At 44.0% G+C, this 25,309-nt stretch overlaps 1 protein-coding gene across 1 annotated transcript in view; it reads left to right on the top strand.

Annotated features, from left to right (window-relative positions):
* The first annotated feature begins 7,148 nt into the window (after nucleotides 1-7,148).
* LOC112219020 (cystic fibrosis transmembrane conductance regulator-like) overlaps nucleotides 7,149-25,309 on the top strand; it is a 68,724-nt gene continuing 50,563 nt past the window's right edge. Inside the window, exons 1-5 of the mRNA XM_042301751.1 lie at nucleotides 7,149-7,560; nucleotides 8,687-8,797; nucleotides 10,483-10,594; nucleotides 11,488-11,703; nucleotides 11,952-12,041. Coding sequence (XP_042157685.1) covers nucleotides 7,508-7,560; nucleotides 8,687-8,797; nucleotides 10,483-10,594; nucleotides 11,488-11,703; nucleotides 11,952-12,041 — 582 coding nt within the window. The 5' untranslated portion in view covers nucleotides 7,149-7,507. The remainder of the gene's footprint in view (nucleotides 7,561-8,686; nucleotides 8,798-10,482; nucleotides 10,595-11,487; nucleotides 11,704-11,951; nucleotides 12,042-25,309) is intronic.

Genomic DNA, 25,309 nt, shown 5'->3' with positions numbered 1-25,309 from the left:
CCTAGCTAACCACAGATCTTTGACTTATTACCCAAAATAGTTTGTTAGCAGCTAGCAAACGGCTTAGCTTATCACACGGCTCCAGCGACGGCTCTTAGAGGTTGGAAAACGATAAAGCACGTGTCTTTATCGGAGTAGTGGTTATAATCCGGTACATAGCACAGAACCATGCTTGCTTCTATCAACATAGATACCTAAGCTTAGCTAGCTAGCTATAAAGGCCAAGGTCATTTTCAAAAATCTGGTTTTAAAAAATGCTATGGTAGGTCATTTGAAAAATTCTGAACAACAATCAACATGATAAGTATACAACTTCAATGATGTAATCGAGAAACTACAAAAAGGCTATGATATTCTATTTGGCTTGACTTGGTAGGTTACTAGCTACTTGTTGACGTGAGTTTGCATGAAGAAATGTGGAGGTTTTTCCAACCCTTGAAACACTGCCTTGGGTGACGAAGTCAAAGCTTGAGACAGGATGTGTAATTCTGTATGATAGTCACATTAGCGGCTAGTTAGCATTTAATTTAGATGGGGTAAATGCAAGGTGAAAATATTGATAAAAGTGACCTTGTCCGAGAGAGATTTACACGGTCATCAAAACATCAAGCCAGGGTAAGCCTATATGAAACACAGACCTTATATGAAGTGGTTCTAAAATCCCCTATGGAAAACTGAATGGTGGAAAAACAGTTGGAACAATTTCCGTGTTTGACCTCAAGGTTTTATGGGTATTATGACTCATACTGTGGTATACTATAGCTGCGTTTAAAAAATGAGATAGGTCTAGAATTGTATTACCATTCTAGTCAGTGGCCCTTTTTTTTTGCCATTGTAATGCATTGGTATCCATAGCAACGGCTCCCGTTTGAGCTGCTCAATGATGCGATATGAAAGAGCTGTTAGCTGACGTTAGTTAGCTGCTTTTTGTCACTCTAAACTCTGACAAACAGCTGTAAGCGTTTACTCGAAATTTGTATGAGTATTCATAGCAACCATAGTATCTATAGCAACAGCTCCGTTTGAGCTGATCAATGATGAGTAGGCAGGCCGTCATTGTAAATAATAATTTGTTCTTAACTGACTTGTCTAGTTAAATAAAGGTTACATTTTTTTTTTAAAGAAGGTTTTATTGAGACATGAGAAACCTGTTAGCTGATGTTAGCTTTTTTTCCCCCCGTCACTCTAAACTCCTACAAAAACAGCTGTATGTTAGATCCATTGCGGAAATGTTTGTTCCGCAGACAGATTTGAATTGCAGAGTAGACAAAGATGGCATAGTCTCTAACTTTTTCTCTAACTTATTCGGAAAGTGGTCAAAATGTCAGTTGTTTATAAAACGTTACAGAAGATGTTGTCGATACGTTCACTTAAACAGCTGTAACGTGTGATTGGTACCAAATCATTTTGTTATTATTTTAGATTTGAATAGCAGAGAAGTAGAGGAAGATGTCATGCCCTCTAACTTTTTGTGTAAGTGTTTCGCAAAGTGGTCAAAGTAGCTGATTTGTGTCAAAAGTTGCATTTACAGGGAACGGAAGCTGGAAGTGATGATGTCACAATGAGGAGCTTTAGAATGTTGAATGAAGGACAAAAGAAAGACACAAATGTATACCGGTAGTTTAAAAAGTATAAATAATATTTAAAAAGTTGTATGCAAGCACATTATTCTAGACCAGTCTGCATATTTTAAAAGTTTGAATGGCTTTCTAGCTAGAACGGTGTAAGAGGAGTAGCATGCAGAAGAAGAATAATAAGAAAAAGAGGTATGACGAAGATTAAAGTCGGGACTTTTGCTTTGCAAGTCCCACCTAATAAAAAGTATGTCGAGAATTTAAAGTCGGGAATAAGAAGAAGTATAACGAATATGTAAAGTTGGGACTTGCGAAGCAAAAGTTTGCCTTTGTAGCAGTATATTCACCACTCTCAAACGTTTAACTCTGCCCTCTCACGGCACAGGCCGGGGGCCTGAGAGGTGAAACGTCCTACCCCAGCTCGGAGCCCGCTCAATTGAGCAACTAGAGACCCCGCAGACAGTGTGTTTGCGAGATACCGGAAAAAAAACTGTCCCGCGACTCTACAGACATCCCAATACAAACAAAAACCGACTTTCGGAGAAAGAGTGCACAACTGGTACTGTAAATAGTCGCTTATACCTGCCACCAGAGACTTCTATTGCAGTAATGTTGAAGGTTCCTGGCAAGTATTACTTAGCCAGCTAGGATGAAGGAGAAGCTAACGTTAAACTGAGTAAGAAATACATTACTAACTTCTCATAGGCTACCGAGACAGACAGTGGCATGGTGATCAGTGGTGTGGCTGAAGGCTGGTAAAGCAGAGGAAACAAGCATGAGGGGTTAGTACAGTGGTTCCCAAACATGGGGTCGGGGCCCCTTGTGGGGTCCCCTGAGGAAATCTGTACTAATCTCATCAAACAAGTTAACAACTTTAAAAAATAAGATATGTTTCATATAGGCCATGTGGATATTTTCATATCTTCCATATAGGCCGACATTAAAATGCAATCAAAATGCAAACAATACAGTAAAAAAATGTCATAGGTTTCTGTTTTGTCTCTGATGCTACGTGTCAGTGTGAATCATTTCTAATATTTCTCACTTTCAGGGGTACAACATTACAATTGTATAACTAATGTTTTTTCTCTTCTCCAAATAGCATATTACATTTTTTTATTTGTAAATAATTGCAGTAAATTATTTCGGAAACAGCCCCCCTCCTTCCAGACCTCACTAAAACTAAAATCTTGATTACGGCCCTGACCATGGTAGCTGTTTGGAGAATAGGGATTTTGTATGGTCTCACCTGACCATGGTAGCTGTTTGGAGAATAGACTAAAAGTTGAAAATTGATTTTATATTTGAGATTCTTCAAAGTAGCCACCCTTTGCCTTAGGCATTTTGCATGGTCTCACCTGATGGTGAACTAAGAAACACTGTGTGTAACCCGGCATGAGTGAATAGGGATTTTGCATGGTCTCACCTGATGGTGAACTGAGAAACACTGTTTGTAACCCGGCATGAGAGAATACCCGATGTGTCCTACACTCTTTGAAAAGGGATCTTCGGCTGTCCCTGTAGGAGAACCCTTTTGGGATCCATGTAGAACTGCAACTGTTCATGGGCTCCAGAGTGGCGCAGTGATCTAAGGCACTGCATCTCAGTGCAAGAGGTGTCACTACAGCCCCTGGTTCGATTCCAGGCTGTATCACAACCGGCTGTGATTGTGAGTCCCATAGAGCGGTGCACAATTGGCCCAGTGTCGTCTGAGTTAGGGTTTGGTCAGGGTAGGCTGTCATTGTAAATAAGAACTTGTTCTTAGCTGACTTTTTATTAGATATTTTTTATTTAACCTTTATCTACCTAGGCAAGTCAGTTAAGAACAACATTTTATTTTCAATTTTCAACCTCTGGAACCAAATGGGTTATACCTGAAACCAAAAAAGGGTTCTCCTATGGGGACTGCCGAAAAACCCTTTTAGGTTCGAGCACCTTTTTTTCTAAGAGTGTACAGATTATGATGAGGGGTCAAGATGTGAGAGAAGACTGTTTGTAGCCCACTAGCACGCTTCTTAAAGGCTACAAAGGAAGTTAAGGCTGGCTTTCACTTTTTATCTGTGTTCCATAATGGAATGTCTTGACTTTGTCTTGACTTTTTCATCCTCCCTAAAACTGTACTGATTAAATTGTGATTAAGCTGATAGAAAGTTTCAAGTTCTCTCAGTTAGCAGAGCCATGTTTGTTTTTGCTCCAGTAATCTCCGAATACGATTGTAAGAATTGTTGGTACTATACCTTTTTATGTCTGACATGGTGTGATCTGATCATTCTACAGCAATTTGTGAATGACATTGTTGAATCATTTGTTTCCTATCTCTATCTCTACTTGTTTCCTATCTCTACTCTAACGTTTTGTGAGTAAATACACTCAGGTTATTAAAATATAATACAGCATTGTGCATTAAGTAGCCTATTTTATTCTAAGCCATTGGATGTCGCACACACTATTCATTATTTTCTTGAAATTTCAACGTGTAGAAGAGTTGTTCCACGGAGTGAATCCTTTTTGTGTAGTGTAACTTGTTGAAAAAGGATGTTTGATTTCACCAAATTTGAACATTCTGTCATGAAGAGCACATAATAAAAACTTAATTAAAAAAAACATGTTTTCCCATTTTAAAGCTTCAGTATGTAACTTCTTGTGTGAAGTAGAAAAGTGAGTTATAGATCTGTCACTCTCATTGAAAGCATGTCTAAGAAGCGGTAGATCTGTTCTATGTGTGCTATTTATATGTTTCCCATTCTTAAGTTTAGCTTTTGCCTTACTTTCAGTTTTGTACACCAGCCTCAAACAGCTGAAAATACAATATTTTTGGTTAATGAAAATATCTCTCAGCATTTTAGATTGTACAATGATTCTCTACACATAATTCCCCCCAAAATTGTACCCTTATTTTACCAGGTAAGTTGACTGAGAACAAATTCTCATTTACAGCAATGACCTGGGGAATAGTTATAGTGGAGCCAGATTTGTATGAGGGCCAGACTGGTACGAGGGCCAGATTGGAATTTAGCCAGGACACCGGGGTTAACACCCCTACTCTTATGATAAGTGCCATGGGATCTTTAGTGACCACAGAGAGTCAGTTTAACGTCCCATCTGAAAGACGGCACCCTACACAGGGCAATGTCCCCAATCACCGGGGCATTGTTTTTAGACCAGAGGAAAGAGTGCCTCCTACTTGCCATATGAAAAGCCTTTTTAGTTCCTTTTACTGCACACATTCAGTTTAATCATTTGAAAAGATATTGCATCTCCTTTTTGGAAGATTTTGGCTTTCTGATAATATATCAATAATAACAAATAAAAATGTTAATGAGAAAATACAAGTTGGGCATAAACTCAAATTTTACCGCCTCTCAAACCTGATTCTGGGGCCCATTCCTCCCACACTGTCACTGTCCTCAAGCCGACTATCACAATCAGAGGGTATGCTCGATTAGGCTCCTTTCGCCCATAGAATGTCCCTGTGTTCATTGCCTGCGAAGGCTGTGAATGTCAGTGGATATGTTGGCATACCATTGACCAAGGCCATCATTTTACATCAAATTATGTCATTCATTGAGAATTATATTGCCCTGAAAAGTTGTCTACTGAACAACATTTCCCAGAGGCAACAAAAAAAGTAGCCTCTCCTAACAAAAATATATATATTTTTTTAAATATACAGTACCAGTCAAAAGTTTGGACACGCCTGCTAATTCAAGGTTTTTTTTTCTCTATGTTCTCCATTGTAGAATAATAGTGAAGACATCAAAACTATGAAATAACACATATGGAATCATGTAGTAACGAAAAAAGTTGAAAATTGATTTTATATTTGAGATTCTTCAAAGTAGCCACCCTTTGCCTTGATGACAGCTTTACACACTCTTGGCATTCTCTCAACCAGCTTCAGACATTGCACCCCAAATACATGCTTCACAGAGTTCAAGTAACAGACACATCTCAACATCAACTGTTCAGAGGAGACTGCGTGAATCAGCCCTTCATGGTCGAATTGCTGCAAAGAAACCACTACTAAAGGACACCAATAATAAGAAGAGACTTGCTTAGGCCAAGAAACATGAGCAATGGACATTAGATCGGTAGAAATCTGTCCTTTGGTCTGATGAGTCCAAATGTGAGATTTTTTGTTCCAACCGCTGTGTCTTTTTGAGACGCAGAGTAGGTGAACGGTGAACGGATGATCTCCACATGTGAAGCATGGAGGAGGAAGTGTGATGTTGTAGGGGTGCTTTGCTGGAGACACTGTCTGTGATTTATTTAGAATTCAAGGCACACTTAACCAGCATGGCTCCCACAGAATTCTGCAGCGATACGCCATCTCATCTGTTTTTCGCTTAGTGGGACTATCATTTGTTTTTCAACAGAACAATGACCCAACACAACTCCAGCCTGTGTAAGTGCTATTTTACCAAGAAGGAGAGTGATGGAGTGCTGCATCAGATGACCTGGCCTTCACAATCACCTGACCTGAACCCAACTGAGATGGTTGGGATGAGTTGGACCACAGAGTGAAGGAAAAGCAGCCAACAAGTGCACAGCATATGCGGGAACTCCTTCAAGACTGTTGGAAAAGCTACTTTAAAGAATCTAAAATATATTTTGATTTGTTTAACACTTTTTTGGTTTCTACAGAATCCATGTGTTATTTCATAGTTTTGATGTTTACACTATTATTCTATAATGTAGAAAATAGTGAAATAAAGAAAAACCCTTGAATGAGTAGGCGTGTCCAAACTTTTGGCTGGTACTGTATATAAAAACAAAATATGTTTTTTTTAAAAACAATAAAATATGCTTCTTTAGAGGTTATTACACTACTACATTTTTTTGGTCAATTTAGCTCTATTGAAACATGAAAAATAATTACATGTAATGTTACTGTACTTTTCACTCACACAATGCACTCAGGTGCTATTGGTTCCTGAAAGAAGGTCCCTCCCCCAATTGAGACATCATACCGACTTCTGGACCTCATTAGATTGTTTACAGACGTGTCATCACATATTATCATCACATATTGTCATGTGTAGGAATTTAAACAAATATAATTGGGGGGATAAAATGTTTCCTGTTGCCGATGTGCAGTTAGAGGGTTAAAAATCAGATTTATTGAATTTTCCACATGGTCTATATTAAAGGGCACTTAGTTTAATATAACAGGCATTTAAAATTAATTTCGTGGAATGACCTACAAAAAGATTTCACCTACTTTGTCTTGAATATTCTCCAGACTAACTCTATCATCTAATCTTTTTAGACTAATGCGTTCATTGCTTGGAGCCTCAGGTGATATAACTGGATTTTCTGAAGGATCACATTCATTCTATAAAATGTATGATATCACATATCCTCTTATTGATTCAAATAATAGGTCACATAATTGCAGAAGAGGTGATTTCTCTGAAACCTGCCCGCTAAAAGTTGTACGCCGTGTAGTAGTTTATGTCTCTGCAAATTGGGTTGCCACAATATGCAACCCGTGTCATTTTTGCAAAGGCCTGTCAGTATGGAAATGACGCGCTCGGGATCTTTGGCGAGACCATAAATTATTCTCTTGCTAACCACGGTGTTCTCATTGTTAGGATCAAGGAAAGGACAAGACAGCCCATTTTGCTGCGGTCAGTGTTGTGCGCTCCGCAGTGTGTGAGAACAGTGAATGCTGATCTGAGAAGTCGGATAGTGCGATAGTGGGTTGGATAGTGGTCGCAACTCCGGGTTGGGAAGAGACAATTTCACAACAGTGACATCACCTCTGATCTGCGCATTTAGGCTACAATCCGCACAAGGTGGGACAGTCAGAAAATCACAAGCGCTGGGTCATCCTCGAGAAAAAGGGAAGCAGAGGGACACAAATGTGAGCGACACAGCGAGGTGCAGTGATTTCACAGGTGCAGTGAAATCAAACTGGCGGTTCTCTTAGGATGCAGAAGTCACCGGTGGAAGATGCAAACTTCCTCTCCAAATATTTCTTCTGGTAAGGAATTATATGTTTTCTTCATCTATGTGCCGGCTGATTTGACGCGTAAATAAACCATGGAATGATTTTCTAGACGTGGTTGCTAGATTTGGAGAGCGCACTGTTGTTGAAAGGGGACCAGGTCAGGTCAAGGCAGGTCCCAGGGATCTTACTTATTATTTTATAGATGTTTCAATGGTCACTTTTAGGGCAACTATGCACCATAGACAGTTTCTGTGTCCTGTTTTGCTCTGAGAGGAAATTCCAGCAGCCCTTTTGCGCTCCAGTGCGTCACGTGTCGATTGTCCTCCAACTTTCATAATGATTATCTTTGTATGAAATGTGTAATTGATACTAAACATCTTTCGTCATTTTTCAGGCGCGTAAAAGACTTCTACATTGTCATCTTGTAGCCTACAATAGGCCTACTCACCACACGCTTCCTGCCATTAGAAAATCCCTTGTCATCCCAAAACTCATTATAATGCACATAGCCTACTCAGGATTGCCTATATATATTTTTTAACAAATAGATATTAAGCTATCATTTAACTATCTATATCGCTATCTAAGATGTAGTAGGCCTAATTCTCCAGCTACATACACTCTGCTATTTGCTTGCTGTTTGATTTTGTTACCCTATAGATATGACTGGGCGTTTGCTTAATTCATTTATACATTTATTGATTTGGCCGATCTGTGGTCAACTTCGGAGGACATTGATCTATGTAGGTACCCCAGAAGTAGGCTATATTCTATACACGCTGTATAGCCAACTCACTTGTTGTGAGTTTTCCACTGTGCAAAAACTGGTTGAATCAACGTTGTTTACATGTCATTTTAAAATCATGTTAAATCAACGTAGAAAACTGATTGGATTTGCAAAAAGTCCTAAACATGAGGGAATTTGGTATTTTTTTCATCCCACTGTTAACCTAAATCCAATGACATGGTGACATTAAAAAAAATGTAATGTTGAATTTGAATTTAAATGAATTGATAACTACATCAAATGTAAATCAAAACAGAACTTTGAAATTATGGCTGTGCTCAGTGGGATAATGTGTTCGCTTGTGTGAGTTGAGAAATGTGATAGGAGTTTGTTACCAACCTAACCTCCTATACCCATTTGGTTGTTTTGCAGGTGGACATCTCCACTGTTGAGGAAGGGCTTCAGAAAGAAGTTGGAGTTGACAGATGTTTATAAAGCACCATATTTTGATCTCGCAGACAATCTTTCTGAACGACTAGAAAGGTTTGTATCAGCCAAAGTGCCTCACTTTATGAAAATGTAAGGCACATTGGACTCATATTAAATTGATATAACCATTTTATAACTATTATTCTTAATCTAAATCAGAATCACAGACGTGTGCGGCATTGGAAGTTACTAAATACAAAATTAGAAACAAATTGGATTACACACATGTAGGCACATACAGTAGCCTACTTAGAGAACCTCTTTTTACTTGTGTCTTGTTCATTTGATTCCAGCCATATGAATGATATAGAACACAAAATATTTTGATGGAGGATTAGCCTAATGCTATATCAATATATCAAATTGAGTGCTCCTGTTGGCATTGTTGTTGGTCCTTTCTTTGTTGTTGTCTTGTTGAGTTGTGAGAGTTGATCATTTATGTTTCTTACTGCCCTTTAAGTGTATTTACTGTAATAACCCCCCATTCATTCCACCGCCCATCCAATGATTGCAATGTTTAGCTACGGAACTGGAAATTCTAGACAGACAACCCCAACCTTAAATATGGGATGCTTTTTGGTTGGAGGTGGACAGACAAACATAAACCTTAGCGTGTCCCAAACAAACACACTGGAGACGGGCTGGGCTCTCTTTCTCTAACGTCCTCCTCTCTCTCAATCTCACTTTCTCTCCAATCTCTCTGTCCCTTTCTCTCTCTGTCTCTCCCCTTTCCCCTCACTGTATGTGCCCTCTCCTCTCCGCTCTGTCCCCGTTATTTAAGAGCAAGTAAATGTCACACCTTTGAGAGGATTGTAGAAAGAACAAAGAAAAAAGGGAAGGATCTTAGGCCACCCGTTAAATGCCACCCGTGTTTTCGCCCCCGAAACAATGCAAACACAACCCTTATCCTGCTGCGGGGGCCCCTATGAGGCGGGGGCAGGGGCAGCGTCACGGTAAAGGGTGCCAGCAGCCCTCTAAATGGGTGTAAAAGTCGACCTTTAAAAGGGCCAGATGCCCGGAGAGTGATAAATGACCGGGTCATTTTTTAAATCTGCCAAATACTGTTGGTAGCTGCATGGGAATTTGAACTTTACATTGAATTAACAGGTTGGTATGGTCCCTCAATCTATGATGCGCGCACGTGTTCTCTTACACCCTCTTTCTCTGTCTCTCTTTCTCTCTCAATCTCTCACTGTCTCTCTCTCTTTCTCTGTCTCTCTCTCTCTCAATCTCTCACTCTCTTTCTCTGTCTCCCTCTCTCTCAATCTCTCATTCTCTTTCTCTGTCTCTGTCTCTCTCTCTCTCAATCTCTCACTCTCTTTCTCTGTCTCTCAATCTCTCACTGTCTCTCTCTCTTTCTCTGTCTCTCTCTCTCTCTCTCTCTATTACCCTCTTTCTCTGTCTCTCTTTCTCACTCAATGTCTCTTTCTTTCTCTCTCTCTCTCTCTCTCTCTCTCTCTCTCTCTCTCTCTCTCTCACATTTTCACATTTTTTCATCCTCTCTGCTTTTCTCCCTCCCTCCTTGCTCTATTTTTCTCATAAATGTTGTCATCTTTTTCTCTTTCCTCTTGTTCTCCCTCATTTGTTAAGGTCTCGCACGCCGTGTAATAAGTTAACCAAATCACCCAGGTTATACACCAGTGCCCTGAACTATGTGCCCCTACTCTACTTTTACTGTTAGCTAATGTGTGTGTTTTTTGAACAGTTTCTAACTCCTCTGGTCTGTGTTCTTGGTGTAGAGAATGGGACCGAGAAGTGGCATCGGCCAAGAAGAAGCCTCGGCTCTTGCGGGCACTCTCCCGTTGTTTCCTCTGGCCTTTTGTGTTCTACGGAATCCTGCTGTACTTTGGGGTGAGTCCATCTCTCCGCGTGAAGCACAGTTGGCCAACGGTTACCTGGAGAGGCTGCAGTTTAACAGTCTAATTGATCAGGTGTGTTGGAACTGGGCTGGAGCAAAAGCCTGCACACATCGTGGGCATTGGAGTTGTCAAAAACGTTTGTCAAAAAGGCCTCCATACTTTATTAGTACGATACCAGATGATGAATCACTTTGTATTTCAAATGTAGGTCACTGTTTGGTTCTTATTATAGTGTTATTTCACCCAGCACCTAAATATACTGTGATACGCACATGACAATATCTCACATATGAGAACATGTCATGTATTGTGACAGCAGACGTGTTATACCATTGCTATGGTTGTGTGTGTGATCAATTCCATTTAAATTCAGGAGGGAAATGGACATTTCCAATTAAAGAATTTTAAAAAAGTGCCCATTTATTGTCAATGAGGAGTTGACAAGGAGTTCAAATTCACTTCCTAAATTGATGGAGAGAGTTGGAACTGGAATGGAACTGACCTCAACCCAACCCAGGCTGGCTGTTAGCCTGTTCTGTCCTGTACGTGTGTGTTACTTACTAGTGAATTAGTGGCATGACCAGAGTATGGAGAAGATGCATGTGTCACTGCAGTGTGAGTATCCCAGTGTCCCCGGCTCGGAGAGGAAGCTGACGTCAGTAGCAGGTCTTGCGTAACCTAGTGGTGTGGGGTGTTCCCCGTGGAACCTTCTAGGAATGCCCATCAGTTCAGTTCAGAGTTGATTGGAAATAAGACTAGAGGTATCAAGGTACATAGTTAAGACAATGTTATCAAGCTGCCACTAAATTGTATTTTGTAGGATATATTCTGAACTCTTTACATCAATGTCTCTGGATGTTTTTTTTCTCCTCTCTTTTCTTACAGGAGGCGTCGAAGACAGTGCAGCCCCAGCTCCTGGGTCGTATAATCGGCTCGTTTGACCCCATCCATGCCCCTGAGCGGGAGCAGGGTTACTACCTAGCCCTGGGTCTCTGTCTTCTCTTCACTGCTCGCTTCCTGCTCCTGCAGCCAGCCATCTTTGGACTGCACCACCTGGGCATGCAGATTCGCATCGCTCTCTTCAGCCTCATCTATAAGAAGGTGTGGGGGGAGGTGGTGTGTGTGTTTGTGTGGGCAGGGTGTGGGTGTGTGTGTATGGGCACATCCTTGGCATGCCACCACCTTGGCAGGCATGAAGATCTACATTGCCCTCTTCAGTGTAGCCAGACTCTTGTGTGAGTGTCGGGCTGTGTGGCTGCAACACCCTCTTAGTGTCACACTGCAGCCTCTCCTGCTACAGCTTTTTAACCCTTTGTGTCTGTCCTAACCCCTGACCTTTGACACCTCAGACTCTGAAGCTGTCCAGCCGGGTCCTGGACAAGATCAGCACAGGTCAGCTGGTTAGCCTGATGTCAGCCCACCTCAACAAGCTGGATGAGGTAAGAACCACCCAACTCATCTGCTGTACTAACCCTAAGCTCAACCTCAATAATCTTGATGAGAAGTAAGGACCCAAGTAATCTACTTATTAACTGTCAGTTTACCAGTTTAGTCGACTGAGAATGCATTCTCCTCTATAACAATGATGTCAAGAAGAGCATTGTCTTATGTCAGAAAGCGTGATTTTCTTCACCATTGCATAAGAGTGACGAAACATGTCAGAAGACAATGGGAGAAGAGTTTCAGTGGTGAAAATGGGGGATTTGAATGAGCCAGTTAGTTAGGGGATAGTTAGGTGGCCATGGTGGTGTGAGGGGACCAGGCTGAAGGGACCAGGTTGAAGGGACCAGGTTGAAGGGACCAGGTTGAAGGGACCAGGTTGAAGGGGCCAGGTTGAAGGGGCCAGGTTGAAGGGGCCAGGTTGAAGGGGCCAGGTTGAAGGGGCCAGGTTGAAGGGGCCAGGCTGAAGGGGCCAGGTTGAAGGGGCCAGGTTGGGCCAGTATACCGTAGTCAAGGGCAGGAGTGACATTTTGCAATCTCAACTACTTTGAATCAGTGTCCAAACACCAAGCTATGCTTTCTAAGAATTGAGACACCACAACAATTGAACTATGTGGTAACAAAAAAACTGCAGCATGGGCCGAATCCCAGCTCGAGATACACACGCAGCCAGGCAACTCCAACCTCCCTGTAAAATCATACATCATGCAGATGTCAATGTGAGAAGGACGTAAAAAATGTGAGTCACACTCCGAGCACATTTCTCCACTCCTGTTAGGCTTGGGCATGAGTCTTATGTCAGTGCTCAGTGGTAGAAAACAAGTGAAGCCAGCCGTTTGTCAAGTCAACATGGGATGAGAGGGGTGTGTAATTTAGCCGTAGCTAGGCTAGTGAAGGCTGAACGTTAGGAGTCCTAGAGCAGGGGTGTTGAATGTCAATACACTCTGCTACCTGCTCCTAGGCAATTATCACCTGGATTGGATGTGGCCTCAAACTCTCACTTGTTCCCAAGCTCTCTCTTCTCCTCTCTTGTGGCTTAGCCCAAAGCTATCTCTACGAACTAGCTTGAGTTTACATTGCCAAGCCCTCCAATCTAGGCTTTTTGGATAAAGGGGAAGACGGTTAACACTTCACTTGATTTCGGGCACTCTGAAACAAATCTCACATGTGAGCAGGCCTGCTAGATTGTATTGTTTTGCTAGATAATCTAGGCCTGCTAGATTGTATCTCCAGCACCACCCCAACATCAACATATGTGATCCACCGTCTCTTTTCAGTCTTATGTCCTACAATTTGAAATGGTGTTTTTTTTACATTGGATAAAGGTACAGACTCAGATCTTCAAAATGGCGTATCATACACTGTAGTTAGAGGAAACATGGGGAAGTAATGCTGCCTTCAAAGTTGAGCAATTTATAATCCAATTTAGAAGAAAAAGGCATTCGAACATTTAGATTTTCACACTTGCTCTACATCAATCCTTGGGAATCATACAGAATATTTAGAAAAGGAATCATTTCACCAAATTGCCAACATCGATTCTCTGAACATTATTTCACCAGGTTCCCAGATTAGCCAAACCAAAAATTGTTGTATCATAAAGATAACCTTCACATTGATCAGCTACAGTGCTGTTCTTTGTTTATGCCCATTTAGCATCATTTACACCCTCTAAAGCCTTAGACCCACCCGTCTCTTAAATAATTCATATTGAAACACATGTGAATGTGGCCACGTGCTAGTGTTTAAAAAATTGTAGTAGCCTACAATTAGGAAAAATGTAAAACACATAAAGGCTTAGGTAAAAAAATAATATCTAGACCTAGGCCTATATAGTTGTCACACCCTGACCATAGTTTGCTTTGTATGTTTCTATGTTTGTTTGGTCAGGGTGTGATCTGAGTGGGCATTCTATGTTGTGTGTCTAGTTTGTCTGTTTCTGTGTTTGGCCTGATATGGTTCTCAATCAGAGGCAGGTGTTAGTCATTGTCTCTGATTGGGAACCATATTTAGGTAGCCTAGGTTTCACTGTGTGTTTGTGGGTGATTGGTCCTGTCTTTGTGTTTTGCACCAGATAGGGCTGTTTTGAGTTCTCACGTTTATTGTTTTCGTTAGTTTATTCATGTATAGCGTCTTCATTAAAGAAACATGAATAACCACCACGCTGCGTTTTGGTCCTCCTCTCCTTCACCACAAGAGAACCGTTACAGAATCACCCACTACAACTGGACCAAGCGGTGTGGTAACGGGCAACGGCAAAAGCAGCAGCAGGAGAAGCAACAGATGCAGCAGCAACAGGAGCAGCAGCAGTAGCAGTGGGAGAGGCTGCACTACTTGGAAGAATGGACATGGGAGGACGAATTGGATGGTAAAGGACCCTGGGCTCAGCCAGGAGAATATCGCCGCCCCAAAGAAGAACTGGAGGCGGCGAAAGCGGAGAGGCGCTGGTATGAGGAGGCAGCGCGGCGTTGTGGATGGAAGCCTGAGAGTCAGCCCCAAAAATTTCTTGGGGGCTCACAGGAGTATGGCTACGCCAGGTAGGAGACCTGAGCCAACTTCCTGTGGTTACCGGGGGGCGAGAGAGACCGGGCAGGCACCGTGTTATGCTGTGAAGCGCACGGTGTCCCCAGTGCGGGTGCATAGCCCGGTGCGGTACATTCCAGCTCCGCGTATCGGCCGGGCTAGAGTGGGCATCGAGCCAAGTGCCATGAAGCCGGCTCTACGCATCTGGTCTCCAGTGCGTCTCCTTGGGCCGGCTTACATGGCACCAACCTTGCGCACGGTGTCCCCGGTTCACCTGCATAGCCCAGTGCGGGCTATTCCACCTCGCCGCACTGGCAGGGCGACTGGGACCACTCAACCGGGTAAGGTTGGGCAGGCTCGGTGCTCAAGAGCTCCAGTGTGCCTGCACGGTCCGGTCTATCCGTCACCACCTCCACGCACCAGCCCTCCGGTGGCAGCCCCCGTACCAGGCTGTCTCTCCGGTCCATCCTTACAGGGGCTCCCTCCTCTCCAGCGCTGCCGGAGTCTCCCGCCTCCCGGCGCTCCAGAGCCTCCTCCTCTCCAGCGCTGCCGGAGTCTCCCGCCTCCGGCGCAGAGCCTTCCTCCTCTCCAGCGCCGCCTGAGCCACCCGTCTGCCCAGCGCCGCCTGAGCCACCCGTCTGCCCAGCGCCGCCAGTGCCGCCCGTCTGTCCAGCGCCGCCAGTGCCGCCCGTCTGCCCAGCGCCGCCCGTCTGCCCAGCGCCGCCAGTGCCGCCCGTCTGCCAGGAGCTGCCAGTGCCGCCCGTCTGCCAGGTGCCGCCAGTCAGCCAGGGGCCGCCAGTGCCGCCAGTCAGCCAGGGGCCGCCAGTGCCGCCAGTCAGCCAGGGGCCGCCAGTGCTGCCAGTCAGCCAGGGGCTGCCAGTGCCGCCAGTCAGCCAGGGGCCGCCAGTCAGCCAGGGGCCGCTGTCCCGAGCAGCCGCCCCTCTGTCCCGAGCTGCCGCCCCTCTATCCCGAGCTGCCGCCCCTCTGTCCCGAGCAGCCGCCCCTCTGCCCAGAGGCGCCAGACCCCCTCTGCCCAGAGGCGCCAGACCCCCTCTTCCCAGAGGCGCCAGACCCCCTCTGCCCAGAGGCAGCTGCCCCTCTGTCCCGAGCAGCTGCCCCTCTGTCCCGAGCAGCTGCCCCTCTGTCCTGAGCAGCTGCCCCTCAGTCCAGTGGGGTCATGTAGTAGGGTCGCCGTAGTTAGGAGGCCAAGGAAGCGGACAAGGTGGCGGACTAAGACTATGGTGAAGTGGGGGCCACGTCCAGCACCAGAGCCGCCACCGCGGACAGATGCCCACCCAGACCCTCCCCAATAGGTTCAGGTTTTGCGGCCGGAGTCCGCACCTTGGGGGTACTGTCACACCCTGACCATAGTTTGCTTTGTATGTTTCTATGTTTGTTTGGTCAGGGTGTGATCTGAGTGGGCATTCTATGTTGTGTGTCTAGTTTGTCTGTTTCTGTGTTTGGCCTGATATGGTTCTCAATCAGAGGCAGGTGTTAGTCATTGTCTCTGATTGGGAACCATATTTAGGTAGCCTGGGTTTCACTGTGTGTTTGTGGGTGATTGTTCTTGTCTTTGTGTTTTGCACCAGATAGGGCTGTTTTGAGTTCTCACGTTTATTGTTTTCATTAGTTTATTCATGTATAGCGTCTTCATTAAAGAAACATGAATAACCACCACGCTGCGTTTTGGTCCTCCTCTCCTTCACCACAAGAGAACCGTTACAATAGTTAAAATGGTGCCGGAAGAAATGGCAGCAGTTTTACAGGCGCCCAACCAATTGTGCTATTATTTGTTTTTTTACGCGTTATTCTTAACTTATTTTGAACATAATGTTTCTGCAACCATATCTTACGGTAAAACAGAGGTTCTGGATATCAGGACAGCGATCACTCACCTCAGATTGGACGAAGATTTTTTTTCTACAACAAGCAGGACGCACAGGACATTCTCCAAACACCCGACAGGGCCGACATCCCCGTTATTTGCAAGAGGAAGCGATGCAGGTACAGAGGACAAAGAGTCAGATGTCTCGTGAGGACCCGCAGAAGGCGAGTGGGAAAGCTGCCGTTACCGTCAATACTACTCGCCAACGTGCAATCAATGGACAATAAATTAGACGAGGTACGATCACGAATATTACCTATCAATGGGACATCAAAAACTGTAATATCCTATGTTTCACGGAATTGTGGCTGAATGATGACATGGATATTCAGCTAGCAGGATATACACTGCACCAGCAAGATAGAACAGCACACTCCGGTAAGACGAGGGGGAGCGTTCTGTGCATATTTGTAAACACAGCTGGTGCACGAAATCTAAGGAAGTCTCTAGATTTTGCTCGCCTGAAGTAGAGTATATTGTGATAAATTGCAGGCCACACTACTTGCCTAGAGAGTTTTCAGCTATACTTTTCGTGGTTGTTTATTTACCACCACAGACAAATGCTGGCACTAAGACCGCACTCAGACAGCTGTATAAGGAAATAAGCAAACAGGAAACCACTCAACCAGAGGCGGCGCTCCTAGTGGCCGGAGACTTTAATGCAGGAAAACTTAAATCAGAACTACCAAATTTCTATCAACATGTTAAATGTGCAACCAGAGGGGGAAAAATTCTAGATCACCTGTACTCCACACACAGAGACGCATACAAAGCTCTCCCTCGCCCTCAATTTGGTAAATCCGACCACAATTCTACCCTCCTGATTCCTGCCTACAAGCAAAAATTAAAGCAGGAAGCACGGGTGACTCGGTCTATAAAAAAGTGGTCAGATGAAGCAGATGCTAAACTACAGGACTGTTTTGCTATCACAGGCTGGAACATGTTCCGGGATTCTTCCGATGGCACTGAGGAGTACACCACATCAGTCACTGGCTTTATCAATAAGTGCATCGAAGACGTCGTCCCCACAGTGGCTGTACCCCAACCAGAAGCCATGGATTACAGGCAACATTCGCACTGAGCTAAAGGGTAGAGCTGCCGCTTTCAAGGTGCGGGACTCTAACCCGGAAGCTTACAAGAAATCCTGCTATGCCCTGCGACGAACCATAAAACAGGCAAAGCGTCAATACAGGGCTAAAATTGATTCATACTACACCGGCTCCAACGCTCGTCTTATGTGGCAGGGCTGGCAAATTTTTACAGACTACAAACGGAAGCACAGCCGCGAGCTGCCCAGTGACACGAGCCTACCAGACAAGCTAAATCACTTCTATGCTCGCTTCGAGACAAGCAACACTGAGGCATGCATGAGAGCATCAGCAGTTCCGGACGACTGTGTGATCATGCTGTGTGATCATGCAGGGCCAGACGGATTACCAGGACGTGTGCTCCGGGCATGTGCTGACCAACTGGCAGGTGTCTTCACTGACATTTTCAACATGTCCCCGATTGAGTCTGTAATACCAACATGTTTCAAGCAGACCACCATAGTCTCTGTGCCCAAGGACACAAAGGCAACCTGCCTAAATGACTACAGACCCGTAGCACTCACGTCCTTAGCTATGAAGTGCTTTGAAAGGCTGGTAATTGCTCACATCAACACCATTATCCCAGAAACTCTAGACCCACTCCAATTTGCATACCACCCAAACAGATTATGCAATCTCTATTGCACTCCACACTGCCCTTTCCCACCTGGAAAAAAGGAACACTTATGTGAGAATGCTATTCATTGACTACAGCTCAGCGTTCAACATCATAGTACCCTCAAAGCTCATCATTAAGCTAAGGATCCTGGGACTAAACACCTCCCTCTCCGCAACTGGATCCTGGACTTCCTGACGGGCCGCCCCCAGGTGGTGAGGGTAGGTAGCAACACATCTGCCACACTGATCCTCAACACTGGAGCTCCCCAGGGGTGCGTGCTCAGTCTCCTCCTGTACTCCCTGTTCACCCATGACTGCATGGCCAGGCACGACTCCAACACCATCATTAAGTTTGCAGATGACACAACAGTGGTAGGCCTGATCACTGACAACAACGATACAGCCTATAGGGAGGAGATCAGCGACCTGGCCGGGTGGTGCCAGAATAACAACCTATCCCTCAACATAACCAAGACTAAGGAGATGATTGTGGACTACAGGAAAAGGAGGACCGAGCACGCCCCCATTCTCATCGGCGGGGCTGTAGTGGAGCAGGTTGAGAGCTTCATGTTCCTTGGTGTCCACATCAAAACAAACTAGAATGGTCCAAACACACCAAGATGGTCGTGAAGAGGGCACAACAAAGCCTATTCCCCCTCAGGAAACTAAAAAGATTTGGTATGGGTCCTGAGATCCTCAAAAGGTTCTACAGCTGCAACATCGAGAGCATCCTGACCGGTTGCATCAACTCCTGGTTGATGGCGTGGCTCGGCCTCCAACCGCAAGGCACTACAAAGGGTAGTGCGTACGGCCCAGTACATCACTGCGGCTAACCTGCCTGTCATCCAGGACCTCTACACCAGGCGGTGTCAGAGGAAGGCCCTAAAAATTGTCAAAGACCCCAGCCATCCCAGTCATAGACTGTTTTCTCTACTACCACATGGCAAGCGGTACCAACAGTTTTTTACCCCAAGCCATAAGACTCCTGAACTGGTAATCAAATGGCTACCCGGACTATTTGCATTGTGTTCCCCCCCAGCCCCTCTTTTACGCTGCTGCTACTCTCTGTTTATCATATATGCATAGTCACTTTAACTATACATTCATGTACATACTACCTCAATACCAGTGCTCCTGCACATTGGCTAACCGGGCTATCTGCATTGTGTCCCTCCACCCGCCAACCCCTCTTTTACGCTACTGCTACTCTCTGTTCATCATATATGCATAGTCACTTTAACCATATCTACAAGTACAGTGCGGCAAAAAAGTATTTAGTCAGCCACCAATTGTGCAAGTTATCCCACTTAAAAAGATGAGAGAGGCCTGTAATTTTCATAATAGGTACACTTCAACTATGACAGACAAAATGAGAAAAAAAATCCAGAAAATCACATTGTAGGATTTTTTATGAATTTATTTGCAAATTATGGTAGAAAATAAGTATTTGGTCAATAACAAAAGTTTATCTCAATACTTTGTTACATACCCTTTGTTGGCAATGACAGAGGTCAAACGTTTTCTGTAAGTCTTCACAAGGTTTTCACACACTGTTGCTGGTATTTTGGCCCATTCCTCCATTCAGATCTCCTCTAGAGCAGTGATGTTTTGGGGCTGTTGCTGGGCAACACGGACTTTCAACTCCCTCCAAAGATTTTCTATGGGGTTGAGATCTGGAGACTGGCTAGGCCACTCCAGGACCTTGAAATGCTTCTTACTTCTTCCTTCGTTGCCCGGGTGGTGTGTTTGGGATAATTGTCATGCTGAAAGACCCAGCCACTTTTCATCTTCAATGCCCTTGCTGATGGAAGGAGGTTTTCACTCAAAATCTCATGATACATGGCCCCATTCATTATTTTCTTTACACGGATCAGTCGTCCTGGTCCTTTTGCAGAAAAACAGCCCCAAAGCATGATGTTTCCACCCCATGCTTCACAGTAGGTATGGTGTTCTTTGGGTGCAACTCAGCATTCTTTGTACTCCAAACTCGACGAGTTGAGTTTTTACCAAAAAGTTATATTTTGGTTTCATCTGACCCTATGACATTCTCCCAATCTTCTTCTGGATCATCCAAATGCTCTCTAGCAAACTTCAGACGGGCCTGGACATGTACTGGTTTAAGCAGGGGGACACGTCTGGCACTGCAGGATTTGAGTCCCTGGCGGCGTAGTGTGTTACTGATGGTAGGCTTTGTTACTTTGGTCCCAGCTCTCTGCAGGTCATTTACTAGGTCCCCCCGTGTGGTTCTGGGATTTTTGCTCACCGTTCTTGTGATCATTTTGACCCCACGGGGTGAGATCTTGCGTGGAGCCCCAGATCGAGGGAGATTATCAGTGGTCTTGTATGTCTTCCATTTCCTAATAATTGCTCCCACAAAGGATTTCTTCAAACCAAGCTGCTTACCTATTGCAGATTCAGTCTTCCCAGCCTGGTGCAGGTCTACAATTTTGTTTCTGGTGTCCTTTGACAGCTCTTTGGTCTTGGCCATAGTGGAGTTTGGAGTGTGACTGTTTGAGGTTGTGGACAGGTCTCTTTTATACTGATAACAAGTTCAATCAGGTGCCATTAATACAGGTAACGAGTGGAGGACAGAGGAGCCTCTTAAAGAAGAAGTTACAGGTCTGTGAGAGACAGAAATCTTGCTTGTTTGTAGGTGACCAAATACTTATTTTCCACCATAATTTGCAAATAAATTCATTAAAAATCCTACAATGTGATTTTCTGGGGGGGGAAAATTCTAATTTTGTCTGTCATAGTTGAAGTGTACCTATGATGAAAATTACAGGCCTCTCTCATCTTTTTAAGTGGGAGAACTTGCACAATTGGTGGCTGACTAAATACTTTTTTGCCCCACTGTACATACTACCTCAATCAGCCTGACTAACCTGTGTCTGTAGGTAGCCTCGCTACTTTTATAGCCTCGCTACTGTATATACCCTCCCTACTGTTATTTTTCAGTCTTTTTACTGTTGTTTTATTTCTTTACTTACCTATTGTTCACCTAATACCTTTTTTGCACTATTGGTTAAAGCCTGTAAGTAAGCATTTCACTGTAAAGTCTACACCTGTTGTATTTGGCACACATGACAAATAAACTTTGATTTGATTTGATAATCAGATCCTTTGAGTAACTTTGGTTCAGGTCATGTTACGATATGAAAAAAGGAATCTAGCCATAGAGCATATTTCTGTCCTGCCATTTGGAGCAGGACATGTAATGTCCATGGCCTTTTCACTTCAAAAGTCGGGTTGTGTCCAGCCCGGGGGATGATTTCACATCTCTGGGAGGAATGACGTCAACATTGCACAGCAGCTGAAACCTGGTTCCATCTGAGTGAAAGCTCCTTGGCTACAACAACACCAGGCTCCAGACAATTAAAGCTGGAAAGGAGGAAAACAGACAAAAATACGTAAGACATTAAAACTTGCATACCAGCAATAACATTAATTGACCCCCAAGTCCAAGCAATAAGCTGAAGTGTTGCTTGTTCACCCTCGATCATCTCCTTCACTCAAGATGGCGTCTACAGACATGGCAGCTCTGCTTCTACCTCCAAAGCAACTTTGCAGTATTTTCTTTTTGTGTTATTTCTTACGTTATTAGCCCAGAACATTTTTTGTGTTATTACATACAGCCAGAAAAATGTACAAGCATTTCGCTACACCTGCAATAACATCTGCTAAATATATGTATGTGACCAATAAAAATAGATTTGATTGGATTTGTACAGTATGTGAAAATTGCGCATTTCTATGTTTTGCAGTAAAGAAGATAGGGGAAGACAAGTGTTTCCAATGACACCATCGTGTGATTTTAACCAATTATGAGTAGGCATTACCTACTAATGTCCTACTAATTGGTTGATGATATCATTGGAAACACTTGTTTATGACAAAACATGGAAACATGCCATTTTCACATATGTTGATGTTGGGGTGGTGCTGGAGATGATGAATATGAAGTTGAACATTTTAGAAGTCCCTTTAATGCTAACAATCTGTTTTGAGAGACTATGTTTATGAATTATGATTCAGTTATTATGCATTCAGAAAGTATTCAGACCACTTCACCTTTTCCACATTTATTTATGTTACAGCCTTATTCTAAAATTGATTAAATCTACACACAATACCCCATAATCACATAGCAAAAACAGGTTTTTAGACATTTTTTCAAATGTATAAAAAATAAACAACTGAAATATTACATTTACATAAGTATTCAGACCCTTTGATCAGTACCTTTGGCAGCGATTACAGTCTCGGGTCTTCTTGGGTGTGACGCTACGAGCTTCGCACACCTGTATTTGGGGAGTTTCTCACATTTTTCTCTCCAGATCCTCTCAAGCTTGGATGGGGAGCGTTACTGAACAGCTATTTTCAGGTCTCTCCAGAGATGTCTGATCGGGTTCAAGTCTGGGCTCTGGCTGGGCCACTCAAGGACATTCAGAGACTTGTCCCGATGTCACTCCTGTGTTTTTTCTTGGCAGTGTGCTTAGGGTCATTGTTTAAGTAAGGAGGAAAGGCAATAAATAGGCCATAGTGGCGAAGTAATTACAATTTAGCAAATAACACTGGAGTTATAGATGTGCAGATGAAGATGTGCAAGTAGAAATACTGGTTTGCAAAAGAGCAGAATTATTATTTTTTTTAAATATTGGGATGAGGTAAGTAGTAGGTTGGATGGGCTATTTACAGATGGGCTGTGTACAGCTGCAGCGATCGGTAAGCTGCTCCGACAGCCAATACTTGAAGTTAGTGAGGGAGATATAAATCTCCAACTTCAGTGATTTTTGCAGTTCGTTCCAGTCATTGGCAGCAGAGAACTGGAAGGAAAGGCGGCCACATGAGGATTTGGCTTTGGGGATGACCAGTGAAATGTACCTGCTGGAGCGAGAGTGCTACGGGTGGGTGTTGCTATGGTGACCAGTGAGCTGAGATAAGGCGGGGCTTTACCTAGCAGAGACTTGTAGATGACCTGGAGGCAGTGGGTTTGGTGGAAAATATGTAGCATACAGGTCGCAATGGTGGGTAGTATATGGGGCTTTGGTGACAAAACGGATGGCATTGTGATAGAGTGCATCCAATTTGCTGAGTAGAGTGTTGGAGGCTATTTTGTAAATGATATAGCCAAAGTCAAGGATTGGCAGGATAGTCAGTTTTACGAGGGTATGTTTAGCAGCATGAGTGAAGGAGGCTTTGTTGCGAAATAGGAAGATGATTCTAGATTTAATTTTGTATTGGAGATGCTTAATATGAGTCTGGAAGGAGAGTTTACAGTCTAGCCAGACACCTAGGTATCTATAGTTGTCCACATATTCTAAGTCAGAACTGTCCAGAGTAGTGATGCTACGATGGCGGGCAGGTGCGGGCAACGATCGGTTGAAGAGCATGCATTTAGTTTTACTAGCATTTAAGAGCAGTTGGAGGCCACGGAAAGAGTGTTGTATGGCATCAAAGCTCGTTTGGAGGTTTGGTAACACAGTGTCCAAAGAAGGGCCAGTTGTATACAGAATGGTGTCATCTGCGTAGAGGTGGATCAAAGAATCACCCGCAGCAAGAGCGACATCATTGATATATACAGAGAAAAGAGTCGGCCTGAGAATTGAACCCTGTGGCACCACGATAGAGACTGCCAGAGGTCCGGACAACAGGACCTCCGATTTGACACACTGAACTCTATCTGAGAAGTAGTTAGTGAACCAAGCGAGGCAGTCATTAGTGAAACCAAGGCTGTTGAGTCTGCCAATAAGAATGCGGTGATTGACAGAGTCGAAAGCCTTTGCCAGGTCGATGAAGACGGCTGCACAGTACTGTTTTTTATTGGTGGTGGTTATGTTATCGTTTAGGACCTTGAGCATGGATGAGGTACACCTGTGACCAGCTCAGAAACTGGATTGCATAGAGGTACGGTGGGATTCGAGATGGTCGGTGATCTGTTTGTTCACTTGGCAGTTGTCCTGTTGGATGGTGAACCTTCACCCCATTCTGAGTTCCTGAGCGCTCTGGAGCAGGTTTTCATCAAAGATCTCTCTGTACTTTGCTCGGTTCATCTTTCCCTTGATCTTGCTTTGTTTCCCACTACCTGCTGCTGAAAAACATCCCCACAGCATGATGCTGTCACCACCATGCTTCATCGTAGGGATGGTGCCAGGTTTCCTCCAGACATGACGCTTGGCATTCAGGCCAAAGAGTTCAATATTGGTTTCATCAGACCAGATCATCTTGTTTCTCATGGTCTGAGAGTCCTTTAGGTGCTTTTTGGCAAACTCCAAGTGGGCTGTCATGTGCCTTTTACAGAGGAGTGGCATCCGTCTGGCCACTCTACCATAAAGGCCTGATTGGTGGAGTGCTGCAGAGATGGTTCTTCTCCTGGAAGGTTCTCCCATCCCCACAGATGAACTCTAGAGCTCTGTCAGAAGGTACCCTTCCCTAGATCTGTGACTCCATACAATATTGTCTCGGAGCTCTACAGAGTTTTCCTTTGACCTCATGGCTTGGGTTTTGCTCTTACATGTACTGTCAAGGAGGCGTGCAAACCGAAGAACACCATCCCAACCGTGAAGCATGGGGGTGGCAGCATCATGTTGTGGGGGTGCTTTGCTGTAGGAGGGACTGGTGAACTTCACAAAATAGATGGCATCATGAGGTAGGAAAATTATGCAGATATATTGAAGCAACATCTCAAGACATCAGTCAGGAAGTTAAATCTTGGTCTTAAAATGGGTCTTCCAAAATGACAATGACCCCAAGCATACTTCCAAAGTTGTGGCAAAATGGCTTAAGGACAACAAAGTCAAGGTATTGGAGTGGCCATCACAAAGCCCTGACCTCAATCCTACAGAACATTTGTGAGCAGAACTGAAAAAGCATGTGCGAGCAAGGAGGCCTACAAACCTGACTCAGTTACACCAGCTCTGTCAGGAGGAATGAGCCAAAATTCACCCAATTTATTGTGGGAAGCTTGTGGAAGGCTAACCGAAACGTTTGACCCAAGTTAAACAATTTAAAGGCAATGCTTCTGAATACTAATTGAGTGTATGTAAACTTCTGACCCACTGGGAATGGGACGAAAGACATAAAAACTGAAATAAATCATTCTCTCTACTATTGTTCTGACATTTCGCATTCTTAAAATAAAGTGGTAATCCTA

This window comes from Oncorhynchus tshawytscha, linkage group LG19 (assembly GCF_018296145.1).
Source record: "Oncorhynchus tshawytscha isolate Ot180627B linkage group LG19, Otsh_v2.0, whole genome shotgun sequence".
Classification (NCBI taxonomy): Eukaryota; Metazoa; Chordata; class Actinopteri; order Salmoniformes; family Salmonidae; genus Oncorhynchus; species Oncorhynchus tshawytscha.
The sequence above is the reverse complement of the archived record's forward strand: the minus strand, read 5'-3'. Positions and strand labels throughout refer to the sequence as shown.